At 43.6% G+C, this 23163-nt stretch overlaps 1 protein-coding gene across 1 annotated transcript in view; it reads left to right on the top strand.

Moving 5' to 3' along the window:
- SNTB1 (syntrophin beta 1) overlaps positions 1-23163 on the top strand; it is a 116623-nt gene that overhangs the window by 60441 nt on the left and 33019 nt on the right. The window contains exon 3 of the mRNA XM_072851164.1: positions 14536-14743. Within this exon, the coding sequence (XP_072707265.1) occupies positions 14536-14743 (208 nt within the window). The remainder of the gene's footprint in view (positions 1-14535; positions 14744-23163) is intronic.

Raw genomic sequence — 23163 nt, forward strand, 5'->3', positions numbered from 1 at the left:
GATTCAGAAGGACACACACTCGCTGTTCATGATACTCTGTGATGGAGCTAACTTCTTTGAAGTGTGCTACAAATGTGTGCGTTCGTAGGTGTTACTAGGAAGTAACGCGTGGGAGAGTCATACTGCTTATTATCATGGTTTTCATTTTGTGTTACTGTCATTTCCTGTGGAAAAAGTGACTTCTGATTTTCACTGTAGTCCAACACAGTGCAGTGTACCATCTAAGCTGGATTTTTCCATCCAAGCTCACAGTACCTCACCATCATGCTAGCTGCAGTGTAATAGTAGCATCCCATCGATTCGGGTTTTTACCAATTTCAGGGGTTTTGACAATTCTGAATACTGGAACTGATATTTCCCAGTAGAAATGCTATTAATATGCAGTGACCCTTTCCCACTGGAATATATCCCAAGATAGTAATCTGATTCCACAAAAATAATTTGATCTTTGTTCACAGCAGAGCCCAAACCATGTCCTTACATGCTTATGACACTTCTGTTTTATTAACCCAGTGACCTGACACACATAGATCTTATAACTGATGGTGTCATTTTGCTGGATGACTTTAGAAGAGCACCTCTGGCAGGCTGCCAGAGCATATGCTGTCCATAAAAGGGCTCCTTTGGACTATAGCTGAGCTAATTGTCATCTAAGACCAAGCATGGACATAGAAAGCATGAGTTTTCCAGTGCAGATGTTTCTCCAGCGCAGGCTGGAGGTCATGTCACAGCAGCTTTGTGGGACCAGGCTGAACTGGTTTGACATTCAGCATGAGAAGATACCTATGTTAAAGGACCCAGGAGGAAATAACCTGCTTGTTGGCATTGAATCATCTCCAGTTCTTAGAAAGCTGGGGTGAAATGTGGGTTTAACGGGCACGGAGGAAGTTACACATCTGGTCTTCCTACTAGAGCTGGTAGCCCTGCATAGGATTTCTGCTTCTCCTTGAAGACTGGCCCCAGTTAAGAGAGTCTTAAGTCAGTGTCCACCGTCAGATAGTTTGATGAGCCCGTTATTTCAGAGCAGGAATGAAGTTTGGCGCTGTTAGAGCCAGCAGTTCTCAGATGTCTCCTTCACCTAACCTGCCTGTGGGTTCACTCTGAAGAAGGGAGGGAATTGTCTTCCCTGTTACCTGATTTTCAAGGATAAAATCCTTAATACAAAGCCTCAGTATGCAGAAGAATATTTTTTAATAGAACAAACACGGCAATAGGAGAAAAGATGCAGAGCATCTTAGTGGCATCTATGTCATTCTCCTCTCTACACAGGGGCCATCGTTATATTTTAGGCTGAAATAAACTAGATTAAAATGATTACCACTTAAATCTGTCATTTGCCTGCTTTTTCACTGATAAGTGTCCTTGGTGGCAGTGCTAGAAGTTCACGTCAGGCCTCACAGCGGAACATCTCCTCCTAGTGAAGGGATGCGTGGGAATGGTCACAACTAGTAATACCGATAAGCAGTAAATCTTACTGCGGTGCAAAAAGCTTTTCATCAGTTTCTGGTGATGATATTAAGGAATAGGAAGAAAAAAAAAGAAAATAGGTCTCCGAGGTGAAATTTGTTCTGTTGGTGCTTTTAAAGTCTTGGGTACAAAGATACTTCCTTGCTCAGAACAGGAGACACAACATTCCCTGTAGGAATGAGGCCGTGCTGCGTGGACTGAAAAAGTTTTTTCTTCTGCTTTTGAAGTTGCTCTAAAATCCTGTTTGCACTTCATTCAGCCAAACCTGGGAAGCGTGGGCCTGATCCTGCCAGCACTTAGTGTGCACAGGTCACGTTTTTCCAGTGTCCAAAGCAGTGTGATCCATACAGGGAACTTCAGCAGGGATCCAGTCTTAACGATCGAGTTACTCGTTGGCAGGGTTTGGCCCTCTGATGGGAAAGGTTTGCTTTCGTTTTGAAGCTAGGAAAAATGAGCCACGGACAGATTCCCAGCAGGGTGGTGCCGGCTGCCAGCTGCAGCACCGCAGTAAGTACGGGTGCAGTTCATAGACTTCACACCAAGGACACACAGAGAAGCAGATAAGGAACTTTTCTTATCTGTTGTCCATTTCAGGGTTGCACTGAGAATTATGATCAGAAGACAAAATTCAGCAGGTACATTTTAAAGGTGGTTGAAGAACTGTGCTGGAATGCATTCGTTCTGGGCTCTGCACACTGAGCTGCGGCTAGGAATTACCTGAGCTTCCCCGGATGATGGGGAGGTACGAGACAGACTGAGACCTGCTTTCTCCAAAGGCAGCTATAGACGTAAGCTGCTTCATTGCTTAGATATTTTTTTTCTGCATTGGGAAATACTGATTCACTGAAAGAAGTATTTGCAAGATTTATTGCAAAGCTGTCGCTCCCCAAATTGTTTCCTTTTTGCACACATTCTTTTTAAAAAATTTTTCTTATGTTATTTAATAATATGTCAGTAATGCACAGTAACAGGGTCAGTGAGATTTAATATTCTGAATTGTAATTGGTGTATAAGCATGTAATTTATGTAATTTATGTAAGCATGAAGTGTCTGTGTGTGATTCTGAAATGACATTTCAAAATCTTAAATACAAAACAAATTCTGGTGAATTTGGATGCATTTGTTTTTTGTTACAATAAGGCATGAAAACAAAAGTAAAGAAGTTGAAACTTCTTTAAAATAAAAAATGAGTTTCAACCAGATTTAATATGACATAGTAAAAACCAGTCCTTGCACCAAAAAGCTTGAGCCGTGAATGCTGATAACAAACATAAGTTAGCAGAAGAGCGTGAAGATGAAATAAAAAGACAAGCATCTTCAAGTAGAAGTCAGGGAGATGTGACATTAGTATAGCACAGCACTGTCCAAAAATTGACTTCTTGAATGTTTTTCTGATGCATTTTCAGCTGTGAGGCTGATTGATTATTTATATAGGTGATGTCTGGAGTACTAGTAAAAACTCCATGCCTTTTCAGTAAATCTCTACGAAAGATGACCTCATGTAGTTTGGGACCTGCCAACACTCCCAGTTTCACTGCTGATCAAAAGCACAACTATTTTTCTTTAAAAGGAATACAAAACTTGACGTGTTCAGACTTGACATTAGGAAGCATTTCTGTACCGAGAGGGCGGCCAAACACTGGAACAGGCTTCCTAGAGAGGTGGTTGATGCCCCAAGCCTGTCAGTGTTTAAGAGGCACTTGGACAATGATCTTAATAACGTGCTTTAACTTTTGTTCAGCCCTGAATTGGTCAGGCAGTTGGACTAGATGATCGTTAGGTCCCTCCCAACTGAAATATTCTATTCTACTTCCCCTTCCCCTCTCCTCTCCTCTCCTCGAAGGAATGACAGACATTTAGCTCCTGCACCTCTTCAAGCTCACGCTGATGTAATTTAAGGGCAACCAAGGGGGCAGGGAGGCAAGTATTAGGCAGTGCAGAAGAGTCTGGATGTCTTGTTGATGAAAGCGTGGCCTGGCTCATGCCTCCACCCTGCCTGTTTCCTGCTTGGTAAACAGGACCATACTTTGATGTTGCCAGGCATGAGCAGCCACTGGTACACAAAGCAAAGGCTGGATTCTCCTCGAAGAGCAGTGTGGTTTAGGCGTGCAGCTTTGCAGCCCAGTTTTTTTCCCTGCTGACAAGGCAGCAGATCCCCCGAGTCATGAGCAGATCCCCCGAGCAGTCCCCCAGCTCCCACCTGGTGTGGGGCTTGCAGAGGGCAGGGCACTGCCACGGGGAGTGAACATGGTACCAAGAAGGAGTTACGGCTGCCCTTGTAGTGCATAGGTCCCGTTTATCTTGGTTTTTGCCTCTTGCCTCTTAAGAGGTAGTTTGATAACACTGGGCTCAGCCAACGACACTGGCTACTGGTAGAAGCATGGATGGGCAAAGGCTGAGCCCTGGACCCAGGACTAAGGAGGTGATGGACCATTTCCATCACCATGCTGACACCGCTGCAGCACGCTGGAGCTGCGTCAGCCATGGGTGGACCCCAGTGGTTCTGTGGGGCTTCCTGGGAGGCGGAAATCTTCCCTTCCTGATGGACAGTACAGATTTAGCAGGACTGGCCTCTGGTTTAGGAAACTTGGGTCTTTTTTCTGTTAGCATGTATTGTAGGTGGGCAAAAGAAAGACAAAGGACTTACTTATGTATGCATGGGGGATAGAGCAAAGGTAAAGATACTATAATGGGCGCATTACCAGTATAAAAGATCCTTCTCCACACCTCCCCAAGGAATTTGTGCCTTGCTCCTCGTGCTGTTACTGAGCTGCTCTCTGGCTGTAGACAAAATCTCTGTGAAATGGAGAGACCGTACTTAAGTCGTAGTGTTGTTGTGAGCTACAGCTTGAGATCCTTGGATGAAAGGCATATAGCACTTAATTATCATTATTGGTACAGACATGTTTTGCTATTTGAATATCAATAAGTTCTTTGAAGAAGTCATTGAGCCTGCTAGAGTCAAAGTCCTGATTTATATCAAGAATTTTTGTTAGTGTTTTTTTTCCTGGTGGGCTGTGTTTATTATCTGTTTAGATTACTGTTAAACTAGGGAAGAAACCAACAATCCAACATTAAAGTAAAGCAACTCGAAAGGATGTAATTCAAATCCAGAAAAGAACAAAAATGACAATAATCAGGGTGAAACTCTGGTTGACTCTCCCCTCACCCTTAAAACCACCCTGTTGTGCTAGGCTATTGCAGTGTGCATGGTCTGTTATAGAAGGATGATCTACCACTGTGAAGCCCTTTACATCCTTGCCTACAGAGAGTACTGAATTTAAGATCAAGGCAAATGTGGGTTTTTAACCTTAGCTCCAAACTATTTTACTGTTATGGATCCAAATCCTCCTTTTGTGTAAAGTTGGATGTTTCTTGTCGTATTCTTGTTTATTTATAGTACTGTAACCGCTAATGTGCCCCCAGATCTGCTGTTTACTGGAAGGGATGAACAAGTAGGCGGCACTTGAGATTTATCTACTGTTCTTTCTTTTCAAGCTGAGAGAAGTTAGGTGATTTAGCTAAAAAGGCATTTACAACATGGCCTTCAATGCTCTGAGGCTAGAAGAGGGAAGAAGTTGGGATGTGGGGGAGAGGAGTGGAGTGGTGGGATGGATGAATGGCTGGGTGATGAGGAAGGCCTCTTTCTTCTTGATATATTAACATGTCCTTTCTAAGAGTTGCATGGCTGTGGGACCCTCCTTGGTAGCTATGGTAAATGCATTCAGGGCTAGGGGTGTGTCGTGGTTTAACCCCAGCTGGCAACTAAGCCCCACCCAGCCGCTCGCTCACTCTCCCCAGGTGGGGTGGGGGAGAGAATTAGAAGAGTAAAAGTGAGAAAACTTGTGGGTTGAGATAAAGACAGTTTAATAGGGAAAGCAAAAGCCACACACACAACCAAAGCAAAACAAGGAACTCATTCACTGCTTCCCATGGGCAGGCAGGTGTTCAGCCATCTCCAGGAAAGCAGGGCTCCATCACACGTAACGGTTACTTGAGAAGACAAACGCCATCACTCTGAATGTCTCCCCCTTCCTTCTTCTTCCCCAGCTTTATATACTGAGCATGATGTCCTATAGTATGGAATAGCCCTTTGGTCAGTTGGGGTCAGCTGTCCCAGCTGTGTCCCCTCCCAGCTTCTTGTGCACCTAGCAGAGCATGGGAAGCTGAAAAGTCCTTGGCTAGTGTAAACATTACTTAGCAACAACTAAAACATCAGTGTGTTATCAACATTATTCTCACACAAAATCCAAAACACAGCACTATACCAGCTACTAGGAAGAAAATTAGCTCTATCCCAACCGAAACCAGCACAGGATGTCAGATGAGAGACCCCTAAGACTGCATTTCTTCTCATCTAACAGAATTTTGGGGCAAATCATTAACTGCTAGAGTTAATAATTGGTTCAGGCTGGGCTGTCTGACAGTCCTCTGTCACCTACATGATCTGCTTTTGGGGCACCTCTGCAATTGCTGGTGCATTGGAAGCTGCAATCATCTGTCTTGCTAAGGGGCAGTTTGCCAACCCTGTAGGAGCTGGAGCTCTGAAGCCTCTAGGCAGAAAGGGTGAAATTTTTATTTTGTTACTTTATTATTAGGAATAGTTATTTTCCATCATTTGTGAAACTCTTCACCAGCCAAATAGGTCATTGATTTTGCTCTCGGTCGTACCAACTTATATCTTAGCCTCAGTTTCTTCTCAGCCTTCTTGGAAGGTCACTGAGATCAGACACCTCTGTAGGACTGTGCCTTCTGTAAAGAAAGAGGGGCGTTTTAGTCTCTTTTGTCAAATCACCAGCTAAGCTTTTTGGAAGAAAAAAAACCCCACCAAACAACTCAAAGGCCATTTTCTTCAGGGCAACCTCAAGGGTATTCATTTACATAAACACATCAACAAACTAGATTGAACTTTGGATGTTCATTTACTTTTATTTACTTCAGGTTAGATCATGTTAAAATAGCTTTCTAATGTCCTGAGGACCTGCTGTAGTATCTGGGTGACATTTGAGAAGTGAATTGCTGGGAGAATGTGCCAGGATTTGGGGACACAGTGGAAACCGCTGAGTTTTCCTGCAGGGTATTTGAGATACCAGTGTAGAACTGGATAGTTATGGCATGTTGTGACTGACCTTTAATTTGTGCAGGTCCTGGTGAATCTGGGATTAGTCATGTCTCATTTTCTTGAAAAACAAGTCGCATCTTTTCCCCTGTGACATAACAACATGGGGCTTTCTCCCCTCCCCATCCTTCTGGACAGGTGAGCTCCTGGTGTCCTTCCCATCTCCAGCACAAATCAAATGGGAATGGGCAAAGCTCCTGCATGTGTTACTCAAAAAAAGTGTCTGTGCCTGCATGCAGATATGTGAGTGTAAATAAAACTTTGTGTATGTTCGTGTGTCTATGTGTGAACGGGACTGAATGTGACCTGACAGGAATAAAATGTGTCACGGTGAGTGGGTGACGAGGAAGGATGCGGGTGGCATGGAGGTGGCGGTAACCAAAGCTGGCAGAATGCTTTCAGCTGGATTTTTGATTAACACACTTTTAACCAAAGTCTTTCTTTTCTGTGAAAATATTTAAATAATGAGTTAATGGAGAAAAAGAAGATATGCTGGTGGGTTTTTGTGTTGTATTTTGAGGTTTTTTTCAGCCACTGCTTCAGTTAGGGGAGTTTTGAAAAAGTCAAAGAATTTTGATTTTTCCAGCCAGCTTCAACTGTAGAGGATTGAGCTGAGGAATAGAAATAAGAGCAAAGGAAATGGAAATTATTCAGGGGAGGGGAAACAAGAAGAAGAAATTGCCTTGAGAAATGCATGGAGGGAAGGGAGGAAAACAAATTCAGAAATGGAGAAAGAAGCCAACCAACAAGCAAAGCGATGAACCAAGAGAATGAAAACTGCAGCAGACTTTACTTATTTTTTGTGAATATTTTTGCAAAAAAGAGAAAAATCAAGGCACTAACGAGATGGAGAAAGAGAGGTGCTCCAAGAAATGTGTCACAGACTAAAGGGAAAGGAAGAGCAGTGTGAGTGCTGCAGAGGAGGGCAAACAGTTAACCATGTTTTACGTGTGTCTGTTTGTAAAGGTATGTTAGTGCTGACATCCAAGCTGCCGCTAAATAATGTTGCAGAGCAATTTTAACACCCTTGAGATCTGCCAAAGAAAGTTGATATGCAAGGGTTTCAGTTTCCTGCCATGCTCCTTGTCCGTGCAGTCTTTGTGTTATGGCTTGGAGCCAGTGACAACCTCGAGACCCTTTTTCCTGCCTGGCTGTTGTGCTGTGCTCAGTGCTGGGCTTTCCCTCCCTTATCAGCGGGTCTGCAAATTGGATTTCAGTCTTACAGCTCTGATCTGGCCTGACCTGCTGTTAATCAAGAAGCAAGATTTTCAGCTGGTATCTTTGAAGCTGCTCTCTCCTGCACCTTCTGTAGTCACTTGTATTGCAGCAAATTGCAAATTACAGCCACAGCGGGAGCCTTGGGTGATGGGCTGCCAGCGTAGGTGCCCCAGCTCAGTGTTGGTAGGTGCTGAGGCTGGGCTTTAGTGCTTAAGTTGTATGCGCAGATACTGCTATTTTAATACCCTCTTGTCACTTCCAGCTTTCACATGCGTTTCTGCTGATGGAAATTCCTGTTTTCCTATAGTAGGAATCAGGGAGAGTTATGCTGAAGTTGTTATTTCTTCCCATCCCTTACACAGAGCTTTTCCATTGATCTCCGAGTCTATTCAGTAGGAAGATGAGTTTACTGCCAGTCGTGAAAGTGCCAGTAGGTGACCCATGCCCGCCGGCTCCGAAGAGGACGGCAGTATCTCCGGGAGGCTGGCTCCCAGGTGCTCTCTCCCCAGCACTCAGAGGCCAATAACTGATCCCGAGGGAGTTTGTGGGTTTGTCATCATGGTTGTTGAACAGTCCGGCTTCTGTTTTGCTTTCCTTGGCAACTAATCAGTGATCCCTGGGATTTCTTGATCATGGAAGCCAAAAAGTAGGTGTATAAAATAATGAGACATTGAGACACATCCTGCTAGATGAGGTGGACCTGCTGTTTGTCTCTTCCAGCGAGACTTTCTCCCATGACAATTCATCCTCAAGACAGAGCCAATCTATCAGCAGCCCTACTCATTTGTCCCATTTCCCTATTAGTTTTCGTCCATGCTTGTGGATCATGTCCCCTTCTTTCCCCTGGGTCCTACTAGAGCACTGCCTACCAGCAACAGCGACAGTAGTGCTTTTTCTCAGAAGACATCTAATTCTTCTCCAAGCTCATGATCTCTTATTTATGCAGCAGCGTGAGACTATCCACCCTCATCTCAATCTGAAGGGGTCATTTACCACTATTACCAGCTACAGTCAGGTGCTCTTTGCTTAGCCTAGACGTGGCTCCAGCTGCAGAAGGTTTGCTTTGCTGCAGAAGGTGCTTTGAGGTTGGCTGTGGCTTTGCTAGAGGTGCAGCTTTTGTGGCCGAAACAATTTTTTTTTCCCTAGCATTAATACACTGTCCCTCTTGCTGTGAAAGAGGTGCTTCAGGGAGCTGTGGTCAATGTATTGACTGCACCAATCACAACATCTTCTGGTCTTAAAGTTTCAGGCAGCATCTTTTACAGTTTAAATCAAATTCCTACCATGCCTCTGAAATATTTTTTTTTTCCCAAGTAACTGACCCCACTGCTTCTTGAGACAGCACTTTTGCCATTGTTTGGTGCTGAATCCACTGTGAAGAAGGCTGGACTGTGTATTCCTGTGTTAGCAATATTCAGCACTATTACAGCCAGAATATAAAATAAAAATTCAAGAAAGAAAAAGATAAGAGGTCTTTTGGGCAACGCAGGGAAAGAGTTCTGCTCCTTAACATCCATAGACATTTAAAAACTATTAAATGACTTTTGGTAGCTGTTCTGAGTAGAGAAGGGAGCGTGTGATGTGCTCTGCAGATCGGGCGGCATCGGCACACAGCGGTGTGAGCAAGTCCGTTGCATGAACCAAATCCTTTCCTTACTTGCATGCGGTGCAGCTCCGCTGATATCCCTTTTATTAAAAACCAGCTGGCAGCAAATAGAAATGAAATCAACTGGGACAGCTCGTTAGTGATATATACACCTCTGTTTGGACATCAGTCTAGTCCAGCTCCCAAGAAACGAGTAACTACATCATTTTTACCACTGTAAGTTGAAAGTCAGCAAGTAACTGTTAATACAGCAGGTACCCTTGTGACGGTGAGGGGACCAAGAGACTTTCACACAGAAAAATTCCATTTGATTACTAAATAGCACTTGCTTGTTAAAATTGCTTTCACCTCCGTTTAGGTGCATCAAATTAAGATGTTTCTTCAGTGTATGCTGGGGAATTCGTTGCAAGCCTAACAGTCTGTCTATGGAATATTTTCCTTGCAGATTAAACCCAAAGTTTCCATTGCTTAATGTTAATGTATTTTATTCCTGGTTCATCTCCTGATGCTGCATGTAGAATTGAAAAAGAACCTTAACAGTTTTTTTTGTTTGTTTGTTTTATAACAAAACTTGCAACTATTTAAATATCATCTCTGATTGTGTTCCTCTAAATCCCCCCTTATGCTGGAAAGCCTCCCATATTTGTACACTCAGAAATCAACAAAATTACTTACCACAGTTTCATGTGCAGACAATGATGGAGGAGATGCAGTGAGCAGTTTGGCCCTCGCCCCCTTTTTAAGTTTGCAGAGTCAGTGGCAGAGTGTTTTGTTCCTGGCTATGCCAGTGCAAAATCAAAGTAGCATGATGGATTTGAATAACTCTGGCTCCAGCTTATCATTAACTTCAAGGGATTTACTCCACACTTTAATCAGTCACTGAATACATAATCTGACCCACGAAAAGGCACAAAGTGTAAATCAGTGCCTGATTTGGTCCTGAGCCAATGCTGGTGGGAGAAGTGCTTTCAAGAGATTTGATAAAAGGTATTTCTTAGATAATGAACACTCCTACAGAAAGAGCCCTTATCAAGTGTGGAATGAGTCTGGTCTATCAAACATTTGCTTTCAGCTTCTTCTGATCCTCTGTAAAGTAAAAGCTCTGGATGATGCAGCAAGGGAGGGAGTTTTGGCCTCTTAGGTGCAAGGTTACAGCATTTGGAGGCGTCGGGTCTTGTGTCACCCCCATGTTCTGTGGGTGGAGAAGGGGATGCTGGAAACACTCCTCGGCTCAGTGGGACTCTTTGAGAAGGAGAGAGAAAATTACTCTTTTATTATAAGGTTTGCCAAATGATCTCTGAGAAAATGTGATATCATTCATATGCATTGCCAAGCTGGAGAGATGCCGCGCATCTTGGCAGCCATCTAGAGCTAACATAGAATTCCTTTGGGTTGGTATGGGCTTTATCAGAAACAGCTCCATATGCAGTATTTACATAACTGTGGTGGAGTGTGAGAATAAACACAGCTGTGGCATTGCCCTAAATATTTCAATTCAGTGGAGAATTAAGGGAACTTTATCACTGAACTGCAGATAAACAGAAGTCAGTAAGCGGTGGTCAGTTTAGCCAAGGAACAAATCAAAGTTACAACGGCTGGACTGCTGGAAACATTTTAGTGCTTTAGTGTTGGAGTTTACTAAGGTCAATGGTATTTTTTTGCTTTTCAAAAAATATGGAAATGCCATCAGTCAGCTGTTATACAAAAAACATCATCCAAATGGACTGATGAATCAAAGCAGCGTAGGCTGAAAGACAGAAAAGGGGAGTTTACAGGGACATGGCGCTTTCCACATCCGCTTGCGGTCAGAGCCCATGGCTTTCTGGGAAGATTGTAAGTTTCTGTTAGTATCTCCATCCCAACTGACTACAGAGATGGGAGTCCTGGATTTTGAGCAGAAATCTGTAAGCCCAGTTTCTTAAAGATAGTTTAGTGCCCAGATCTGATAGCAAATAGCCAGTAGCAGAGCTCAGGCAGTTGAAGATTTAAACTTTTGTCCTTATGGTATGAATAAAAAAGGTACTCTGCCTAGCAGCTTGCACAGGAACGATGCTTGCAGATGTATTTGTCGGGCTGGACCAGCGCGGTGGATGAAAGGATTCAGTTTCAGGGCTGTCAATGCAGCATTTATTCCCATTTTGAACTCACTTTTGAGAAGCGTAGCAGTTGTCCAATCTTCCTGTCACTCAGCGCACGGAACGAGGTAGACTTTCTGCAGTTGTTAGTGCATCACCATCAAACTTTGATGACTGACAAGCAGTCTCCAAAATAGCCCCATTAGAAGTCACTGAGGGATGATATTTTAAGAGTATTTTTGCAAGCGTGGCTCAGTATGTGTATGTGCATATGTATACTAGAATACATACATTGATATAACAGTAGAACGTGTGTATATTAGAATATCCATCGTTTAGAACCCCTTAAACAGAATTCTTAAGAGCTAACTAAATGTTCATTATTTTAGGGGACAGAAGTCTTGTAGAAATACTTAAATAGCCACCATCAAGGGAAATAAATACACTTTGATGAAGGCCCAAGTAGCAAAATACTTGTTTGTATGTTAATCCACTTGCTTTAAGTAAGCATTTAAGTGTATTCTAAATTGGAGGAAAGCAAGTTGCCATTTGGAAACTCTTTCAGTTCTAGATAATTTGTTTTTAAACCAAAGCCTGCTACGACTCTAACTTAAAAAGAAGTGACACAAGTTTGCTGCTGTTCCTTTGCAACTGAAAAAGCAGCACATTCTTCTGTGTCTTTATAGTCCTTGTTCAGTGCTTTGTTTACCGCACAATACACGGTGACTTTGGAGGTGGGAGTTCCCTTATAGAAACCACAGGCTTTGTAAAGAGCATTGTTTCAGACAATCCATATTGTGCATTAACATTTTTCAAAAACAGCACAATACTGCTGTGCTGTCCAAATATTTTTTCTTTTTAAAAGAAGTCTTAAAATCAGAGTTAGAGTGCAGAAAATACTGAGTGCTGCTCCTGGCTTGTTCCCCGCCTCATCTGGGTTATGCACCTTTCCACTTTTTGGGTGGCGAAATGGGGATGCTGTCACTGACCTCATCTGTAAAACGCCATGAGATCTCATGCCAAAAAGTTCTCTGTAAGTAATAAGCAATGTTTCACCGTTTACTACAATGTACTTTGAAAAACCAAGCCTGTATGGTTTGTTTCCATTGATAGCTGCCTACAAGAACAAGTTCAAACTCAAGTTCATATGGCAGTGGGAGAGCAGTGTTTCCAATGGAAAGACAGACCGGGGTGTGGTAGCTGTGCATGACTGTAATGACCATCGGACACAAATGTATATAACATAACCGTGGGGCAGACAGCTTTTTCTGGCAGTTCAGAAAAAATCAGAGTGTGATTGGGAACATGCCTATCTACAAACATAGTTTTCTTATTCACCAGACCTGCATCATCTGACAAGGAATTTTCCTTTCGGTACCTGAGGTTGAATCCTCGGTGCATCCTGGGGCAGCTAAATAAGAGCCTTTATTTTCAGACAGTGCTGAGCTCCAGCAGCTTTACCGAGGAAACATGCATTACTGTCTTGGCTCAGCGCTTTCTGAAAAATCAACCCACTTTTTAAGCTATCCAAACAGTGATTTAGGACCCTGAACCGTTCAGCTGCTGAGTTTGGAAAATCATGACCTTTTCTATGTTTGGAGCAGTGTCTACGTGGAGACCTCCCCTTCCCAAAACGGACAAACACGAGACCAGCGGTCCTCACTCTCCCAGCCCCAGAGAGCCGCACAGATCGAGTCGCTCTCTGTTCTGGATTCTGATCTGGTTTAACCAATTAATTAAAACCCCTTAATTGTTAGTTAAGCTCTAAATTGCAGGATTTTGTAATTGCATAACAAATATTTGCATTACAGTACTGTCTTGAACCTCAACCTGAATAAATTCCACTGAACTAATTACTTTTCTGCTACAGAAAGGAGTCGTCGTGTGTCCCAAAGATTGGGCAGCAATACAGAGGACAGAAGGACGTGCTTAGGCTCAGATCCCAAGTTGAATTTGCGTGGGTAATGTTCAGGGGCAGTCACTGTATGTGTATAATGAAAAAGCACAAATGTGATATGGAGTTGAGTGATGGGCAATGACCCATTGGTTTTAAACTCACTACGTAAAGATAAACCAGGCTATTACTTAGTGGGTTATTTAACAAATGTTCAAGTAAAAGTGGCCCACAAAGCTATAAAGAGCACACAAAGCCCCACTAATAACTAATAACTTCACTGAGAACAGAGCTGAAATAGCTGCAGCTGCCTCTCAAAGCATTTTTGTTGTTGTTGTTGTTAGCAAAGGTGTTGGCACAGGTCCCATAACCACGATGGACAGGATTAATTTTCCTGGAAACTGTGTTTGCCTGTGCTTTTCAAACCACAGTGGTTGGGTGGAAGCCCGCAGGATGGTCTAGTAAGCGTGTTTTTGGGGAAAAAACCATCTCTCTCCACAGGAGTTTGGAACACTGCAGAAGATGGCTGCCAGCAGCAATCATATGGTTGCGGTTAGCACTTTCTTGCTGCCACTGTTAGCAGGATCTAAATGAAGCACTGAGGACATTGGTAACTCCGGGAGAAGGCCAATTATGCTAGGCTTCTGGTTGATGCTTAGTGGTGTCACTGAAACCACAGCGCAATCCTAAGAAAACTAAGAAAACTTGGGATGAGAGTGGTTTTCATTTAGCTCTGTATATGTAAAATAAACACACTGAGAAACTCTGGGTGTGCTGTGATATCCAGATGAAGAAGGCAGCAGCTTATCCCTGGCTTCTCTGCAGTCACCTCCCATGCAGTGCTGGGTGGTTACCATGTCGGTGAATGTTAATGGGTGAATGCTCCTCTTGCCTTTATATTTGAAACTCCTATTGACATGCTAGATGTGGAGTTGGCAAACCCTTCTCAAGGATTTTACTGTAATGCTAGTATAGACCTGGCTTCAGTTAAGATGATCCTACTCTATTCAGGTGTTGTAAAGGTAAGTTTTTAGTGCAAGGTCTTGATATTAGTATCCTTCTTTTCAACTCATTGCTAATACTAAGCAAGGTAATAAATTTAGCTGCCTAACGATATCTGAGTGAACATAATGTTTTTCCCCCCCCGTTTTTCTAGACTTATTGAAGTTCATTCACCTGATGCCAAGCACACCGTGGTGCTCAGGAGTAAGGATTCGGCTACAGCCCAGGCCTGGTTCAATGCCATCCACTCCAGTGTCAATGAGCTCATCCCCAGGGTGATTGCAGAGGTCAGAGACCAGCTGGGTAAAACAGGGATTGCTGGAAGTCGAGAGATTAGGCATCTAGGCTGGCTTGCAGAAAAGGTAATGAAAACATTCTTATTTTCATTTCTAAGCTCTCTCTTTCTCGCTTGATCTCTGTTCCTGAATTCAGCCTTGTCTGGAAGTAGAGAGGCTAAATGAGGTACTGGGCTTTGATTTAGTTTTCCATGAAGACCTTTCTTTTCTTAATGTGCCAATTTTTGTGCTTTAAAAAAATCCCAAAAACTAGAAGGTCCCCTGAGTCTTTGTTTCTGTATGACAATTAGCAGAGACTTTCCTGGGAGATCAGAAGTCTCTTGATCTGTCAAATTTAGGTATGGGACATGAGTCACAAAAACTGACACCAGCCTTGAGCTCCCCTGCTGTTATGTCTCCTGGTCACGTGTATGAGATGTCACCTTCCTACTCCTAGCCTGGGAAGTAACCAGTTGCTTGGTCCACGGTCCACCCCTCCGCTGTGCCTGGCCACAGGAGCTGGGCATGGTCTGGAGCACAAGGTGGTGTCCCTGCTGCGCCTGGGAGCTTGTTCTTTAATTGTAACCCTGTGTTTGAGCTGATCTTCGTAGAAGGCCAAGCTTGCAATTGCAACTCTTACCCCGTGTCTTGCACAGTTTGAGTCTCGAAATATTTTATGCCACCGGGGAAAGCTGGTGTTCAGTTTGAAAGTAGTTTGGGATCTATCGACCTGTGGAAAGCCAACCCATGAATGCACAGGGATGGTATCAGTATGAGATGATCTGGTTTTAAATCAGTAGTCTCAGAATTTGTTTTAGGCACTGTACCAACTGATAAGTGTGGATTTGCTATGGTAACAGCATTAGGATTGTGCCTAGAAATACTTCCCATCCCGATATTGCCTGGGCGGCCGTTCAGAGCATCTCTGCCTCTCCAGCTGGGGTGCATGGAAAAATGGCCACTATGTACACACTGCCCTTTCAACCTATGCATCCAGCACAGGTGTGGAAAGCTGACTGCAATTGCCCTGAAAAAAATACTGTACGTTTTAGCTCTGTCTGGGATTTTGTAGATGAAAATATGGCAGCGACAGGTGCAGGTGCCATATTTCTATCTAGCATCCTTTAAGAAGACTCACCATTAATTTTTAGCAAAACGTGGGTCAGTCCACACCACTTGTAGCAAGGCAAAATTGCAAAACCTTTTAGGCAGATTTTGTATGTTTTCCTGTCCCTCGTTCCAAGCCTGCAGAGTGGGGAGGACAGCACAATTCTGTGGCTTAGTGCTGTAGAAAATGTAAAAATTTGGGGAATAATTTGGGGTTAAAACACCAAAGCATTGGTAAGTAAATTTTAACAGTGTTAAACTGTACAGCCATGGGGTCTTTAATCTTGTTTTCCCTTTTGTATCCGTTTCTATAAACCTATGAAAAGCCGAATATAAGAGGCTTTTTCTGTTGCAAAATCCTCTCCTCTGAAAGGGTAACTGGTCTGTAGCAGATCATATAGACCTTATATGTAAAATATTCACAGGTCATTTTAAAGCGGACACATGGCACGCTTCTAGTTTATGAATTTCCTCTCCTTACAGTTAATACACAGTATCCCATTCACATGCTTCTTTCTCCTCTTTTTTTTGCCTTATGGACTGAGATCTTATTTCATGTTACTCATTATGCACCAGTTCAAGGTTCTGCTGAATTTAGTGGTGAAACTTGTGTTGCCTTTAATAGGGCAAAGCTGTGGCTCTGCACGTTCCAGTGTATTTCCAGTGGCTGTCATCAAGAATTAGGTTTGAGAGATTTGCAACGACATTGTTACCCAAAAGTCAACATGTTTTTTCCACTAAACTAACCATCCAGAGCTGTGCAATAGTAATGGAGTGAGGTCAAAAGTTCCCAGCTCCTTCTCATGTTGGAGACCTGTTGAAAAGCAGAGAAAATCACTACATATGGTAAAAAGCAATGTGAAATTGCTTTTATTTGTTACTGGACTGTGGGCTGTAAAGCCTGGGTGAAAGAAAGATAACCTGCAGGGTGGGAGAGCAAGGTATGTATACTGTACATATACATGCAAATTGTATATACACTGTTTCAGAGGAGGTGTTCAAGGCAGCTAGTTCAGGTGCTGACCACAGGGCATTTCCTAGATGCAAACCTGGCTTTGCCAGTGGGGAGAGATATTAAATTCTGCAGTGATTCTTGGAAGCACCCCAGGAATACCAGCTTTCTTCTCCTGGGGTGAACTTCCCTACCACATCCACTGCTGGTTGCTTTCTAAACGTTGGAGTTTAGAAAGGGACCTCATTATTAGTAGCCACAAAGTAAAACATGTGCCTTGTATTCCTCCTAATATTACCATTAATTTTCTTCTCTGTGATACTTTGTGGCATATCTTGCTATTTTTCCATAGACTGCAGTGGGAAGAAATCTGAACTCCGTTTTGAAAAGCATCTTAGACTGTAACTTTTAAGACAGCTTTTATGGCATCGCATTATGTTACTTACATAGCATATCCTTACAGTGAATTCTCAGCAAAATGGAACGACGCTAAGTGAGATGAATTCCTCTGCTTGTTTGGGGAATGCAAAATGTAATCCCATAGAAATTTCACTGTAATTTGCTGTGATTACTCTCTGCTTTCATTAAGCTATTTCCTGGTTTGACATTTTTTATATGTCTCTGCTCTAAACTTAGCTCTAAACTTCAACCTTTATGGTACCTCAAAAATAGATTCATTAGCGGAGCCTCCCTCAGGTGGGTAACATTAAAATAAATAGTAGGTTATCTAAGGTACTATGCAATTGCATGCTAACAGGATTTTTCCACCTTCACTGAACTTCCCTGTGAAGACATCCCTAAATTTGTGGTCTTCAGCACGAAACACCCACCTTGCAGGTCCACCATCTGGTCCCTGGCTGTGCCCCGGGGTGGGCAGTGAGGGTCCATCAGCAGGTAAAGCAAAGAGCTCTGCATCACTTTAAGAAAGCAAACACTTGCTGTGGCATTATTATAGGTAAGGATAAAAACAGCCAGAAGCAATCATTAAAGATGCCATATTCCCTCTTTCATTAAGGCACTAACCTTGTCCTGACCTTGACCTTATGGCAAGGGTTTCTGAAGCCGGCCAAGGATTAGGGAGTTATATTAGTCACCGGCGTCCTAAAACTTTTCTGTAACTGAGAGAAATGTCAAGTACCGGTTTGTAATGAAGTGTGTGTGCTCCCCGTCACCTTTTCTTTCTTGTATTTGTCTTTTCACTTCGGCAAGACCTGTGGGATTAACAAGCGTGCTAAGCAGGAGGGAACAGCTACATGTGGGTTTTAATCTTTCCAGGTCTTTACTTTTTTATAATGCTCTCTGTAAAGATACTTTTAGTGACCAAAGACAAAAAAAGAAGTTAGTAATGTCATCCTAACTGAGGAGCTTTTCCATGTGTGTGTTAATTGCTCCTCTTCTGTCCAGGAATCCTTTCAAACCTTGTAGAAATGTCTTTTCCGCCTCTCTTTTTCCCCACTTTTTATAGTTCTGCACATCCTGTGGCTTATAGAGGAGCTGAAAGAGGCATCACTGCTTTTCTCCTCACGCTTATGCACCTACCATTGAGTTCCTTCGTGAGGAGCAGATTTGGCTCTTGCACTGGAGAGCTAAAACACTGAGGAAATGGTAGTTTGTTTTATCACTTTGTAACGTCTGTTCCAATAGACCAAGATACCGTTGGCAAACGCTTTATCTACATTTTTGCCTCTTTAATGCAAACACAGAAAGGTGTTCTGGCAAAAGGTTTTGCAAAGGTAGCTTTTGCCAATTCAGCAGTCGGCCACACAAGCAAAAGCACGACTGGTTTCAGGGGAAGCTGAAGCTGTAGCCAGGCGCCAGGCTTGTAGCTGGGTCAGTTAAAAAAAGCAGCCTAGATGAAACCCTGAGCTCTGCGTCTCTCCCTGTCCTCTCTGTGCCAGTGACACTTGAAATGTAGGCTGGGAGGAAAGAAAAAGCGCTTCTGCAGCCAGAGACCATTCTCCTTTCTGGACATCAAATGTCTTACACGCATTTCTGAAAATGTTCTCAAGGCTCCTTTGAGTAACTTAACAATAGGAGTTGCTGCAAGTTGTCTTTTAGAACGTTAATGTTCGAAGCTGCAGAAAAAGTGCCCTCATGGGCTTTTCTCACTAGATCTGAACCCCAGCGCTTGGTTCCTGTTCATGGTGCTCTGCCTACGCAGGGCAAGTGTTGCTGCTCCCACAGCTCTGGTGTGGGGATCAGAGGGGAGAAAACACCGGATATCGGAGGGGAAGTAACCAAAGCGGCACAGTGAATTGGAGTTGTTTTTCAGCTCCTGACACTATCTCTGAAATGAAGAGTGTGTTAATATATTACAGGCTGTTCCGTCTCCTCAAACCTTAGATAACTGTATCATTGTGTTAGAGCTGAAGTGCGAGGCGTGTCACAGCAGAGTGATCTTCTTCGGTATCGAGCCGTATATTGCAGTATTATATTTATCTTCCTGCTCGCACTCTAATTCAGAGGAGGGAGTGATAACAGTAAGATTGTGAGCCGTGCAAGCTGTCTAAACAAGATTTAGGCAAATGACATGAGAGCGTATTTGAGGGGTTTTTTTTCCCCAGTATGAAATGAAATCGTTTCTGTTTTACCATTTCCTTTGGAAGTATGTTAGCAAAACAAGTAGGCAGCAACAGAGCCACGTTGTTATTCTCATCACAGATAAATGAGTTTTCAAAGAACGGGAGAGAAGCTTCAGTCTTAAAATTTTATATAATTTCCAAATTGTAAAAGTGAGCTTAAAATGTCTTTGCACGAGAAAATCACCAGTCCATCACGTAGTTAAAACATTTTGCCTTTATTTAACATTGTGAATATCTGATTTTAACCAGCTCCCTGTGAGGCACAGCAGCTGCTAGGCAGCATTTTAAAAACCCTGGCACGGCCATGTCCGTGGCTGGGGCTGCCACCGTCCCCGTTAACTCTTCCAGCTCTTCCGTCATGGTGGTGGCAGCGCTTGTCTGACCCTGAGCCAGATCAGATAGTTACGATGGTAGAAAAGTCATTACTTTTGGTGGGGTAGCATTAGCTTTCTGCAGGTTTTATGACAAATGCAAATCCCAGTGCAAGAGAAGTAGTGAGAGCCTGTGGCAGAGGGGCAGGGACTGGGAACCAGGGCTGCCTTGGTTAGGCAGTGTATAACTCTTCCTCTGGGCTAGCTGCCTCGGCGGTCTGAACCAGCGGCACGCTCAGGCATAAAAGTCAGGTTGTACTAATCCCCAGGTCTGTGTTCTGGCCCTGGAAAGTACCTATGTGTGTTTAGGCTGAAACTGCAGTGAGTTTTGCGTTGTACTGTGTCTTAACCCCCAGTGCAAATCAGCGTATGGTTTAACCAGATAAATAACCTGCTAGAAGCATGGGCGTTTGCTAAGAAAACAATTACTCAAATGCCTAATTTCTTTGCAAGGAAATGACATTCCTGTAGTGTGGTCTCCTTTGCAATTTCTAGTCTCTACAGGGTTTTTTTTGTTCTTTTCTTTCAGTCTCTGTTTTCTTTACTAATTATCTAGGCATGTTTGGAGATACTACCCATCTATAATGCCCAGGAAGAACAGCAAGGCAATTTGGTCCTGGCCTCCTGTTTTGAGTTGTTAGAGAAGGACCTGATATTGGTAATATACAGCTGGTCATAATCTTAAAATTGATCTGGCCTTTTGGAGATTACACATACCTCAAATCGGAAAATCTTCCATGTGTCCTAAATTAGAAATTGTACTTTTAAATCCCAGCTAATTGCTTGCTATGGAGCACTTATATCCATATGAAGAGTCCTGCTTTTGCCCTGTGTCACTTAACCTTGCAGCTTATTAATTCCGGAACTTATTTGTTTGCTTTGTAAAACACCACAACAGAGCGCTTAATTACATTAACAGTCTTCATTATCTGGGATAACGATCAGCCTGTTCTTAGGAAAGACGTAAACCTGAAATAGCATGAAGAGTAATTTCCTCTCCCAGCTTCAGCGAGGTTCCTCCACAGGCCACTTTTATCAGCAGTAACATCATTCTCTTGTTGCTTGAGGTGCATTCAGTAAATGGATATATTAAGGAAAACTCAGGCTGAAAACAGCCATTTCATTCACCATACTGTTTTAAAGACTTTGCCAGTCTTTATCCATAACACACGTGCTATTTCTTCCCGTGCCAATGAGAGCTGAGCAAGTGATAAATCTAAGGCAGAAGTGCTCAGTACAAGGGGATTGGAAAGAAGAATAAGTTTAAATAAATTATGAAAAATTATAGGAATATGATGGCAAATGGAAGGTATGAAGGACCTGAGCTTGAAAGTCTATACTTCTGCAGTACAGTTTGGTAGTTATAGTGAAGAAAACCCCCTCTATCAGATAATTAGGGAGCACAGTTAAATAGTGAGTGAGCCCTGTTGTGCCTGTGGTAGCTTTCAGGTGTTAAATTATTCTTGCAGAAATTGAGCTGAAGTGTAAACTGGGGCCCTGCACATCCCCTCGCCCTTCCCACAAAGGTTGCATTAGTTCTGGCTGGATCTCAGCAGAGGTAATCACACCCTGCCCGCTCTCCCTCAGTTTTGATCTAACAGTCCTAAAAAATGACTTAAGTTTTTCCATAAAATACAGCATATTGCTGTCGGTGTTCCTATGAACCCTAGGAACAACGAGAAAGTTCCTTTTAATGTCATCCCGCCATAAAGTTTTATTTAACTTCTCCCTTCCTGCGTCAGGAGGAATTGTGAGCCTGGAGACGTGACTCCTGCTCTGGCAGCTGTGTCTGTGCGGGCAGGGGGGGACACGGAGCACAGGTGGGATCCACGTGGTGGCCTGTGGGTCTGCCGAGAGAGGGACCTCTGCAGATGTCCCACCGACAAACCCGGGGCAGGGTTTGAGAGGGGAAATGATGGGCTGTAGCTTGGAAGGAGGAGAGGATGCTGAAAGGAAACAGGGGGGGTTCGCTGCCTCCCCGGGGTGTGGGAGCTGTTTCTCTTGGTTCCTCCAGCGTGGCGGGGTGGTGGCTGTGGGAGCACGTCTTGGCATGGTCCTGAGCACCGGCCACTCTGCATGGCGCAGCTGCCGCGGCATGGATGCTTAACTCTTTCTTCTACGTAACCCAAAGCTGAACTGCTGCTTGGCTGCGCTGCGCTGGATTTTGCTGGACAAAGGACTTTCTAGATTTTGGTAGATGAGGGATTTTCTTCCTAGATCTTGCTAAATTTTCAGGATGCTGGACCTCTCCATCTTTTGCCTTGGCAGCTGCAGTTGGATCTGTCCAAAAGGGTCCACCTCCCCTCGCGCGTGTGCCTTTTGGCACAAGTCAGCTCACCTTTTGGGGCTTCGCAGGTTTGAAAGCCTGTGTTTGAACATATTTGCAGTCAAGTTCCGTTGGAAAAAAAGGCAGGAAAAATACAGGTATGATGTGAAGGAAGGCTTTGATCCCCTTCCTTCAGAAGCAGGTGAAAGGCCTCCTTTCTTCTCTCAGCCTCTGACAGTAAATATTGCAAGAAAGACAGTGAAAGAATTGGAGACAGTGATGCTCCTTGGTTTTCAAATGTGATTTAAATGCAACATAAGCCTCTCCTTAATAAAAAATATGTTGCATAGGGAAGCAGAGACCTCTACTGAACCCATATCCAGCCATGCTGTCAGTGGGGAACAGAGGGTGCCCTTATCAATTATTTTAAGCACTTAAGCGCCAAAACAACTGGTCTCCTTCTGCCCCGATGTGTTTCTGCCTCCTTCTGCTGGTGCAAGTAGGGTGTCAGCAGGGAGTGCCTGGTCTTGCCCAGCTGTGGGATGCAGGGTGGGAGAAAGCAGACCAGCACGTTGGTTGGGGAAGCTGTGGAGCTCATCCCAGGCATTTGGAGATGCTGTGGAGTGGTTATCCAGGGTGGAGAGGCTGCTATTAAGGCAATGCTTTGGGGCAAACTCAGCTGAAACAAAGAGCAAGGCAAATGCAGACTGAGAAATAGCAAAGCCCTGAGCATCTCCCCCATCAACCATGCTGACTCAAGCAGCCCTGCAGACACCCAGCTTGCCCTCTGGCCCCTAGATCCCACTTCAGTTGTATGGGACAAACAGATTTATTCTCACATCCCCGGGGCTGATCTACCCTGATTGCACATAGCTGTGATGTGATGGGAGCTGAGAAAGACAGTGTTTTGCAAGAGCTACACCCTTGCACTGTGTCTGTTTGCTTGTTTGTCTGCAGTTTTCTGCTTACTGGCTGCATGTAAGCAGTTTGAAAGGAAAAGGATTGTCTATCTTAGAAAATCCCAGATTTTCCAAACATTAAGTTCCCGTCGAGCTACGTTTTCTCTGTTCAAAGTTACCTTGTTCTCATTTGCTGTTTTTGTCTCCTGAAGCTCAAAATCACCTTCAGGGGAATGGAGGGGCCCGTCAGGGGCATGTTGACCTTCAGGCTCTCCCCAGTATGAATTCCTCTCACCCCAGCCATTGGGGTTTTTTTTTCCTAGCACAACA

The sequence above is a fragment of the Ciconia boyciana genome, chromosome 2, assembly GCF_034638445.1.
Source record: "Ciconia boyciana chromosome 2, ASM3463844v1, whole genome shotgun sequence".
Lineage (NCBI taxonomy): Eukaryota > Metazoa > Chordata > Aves > Ciconiiformes > Ciconiidae > Ciconia > Ciconia boyciana.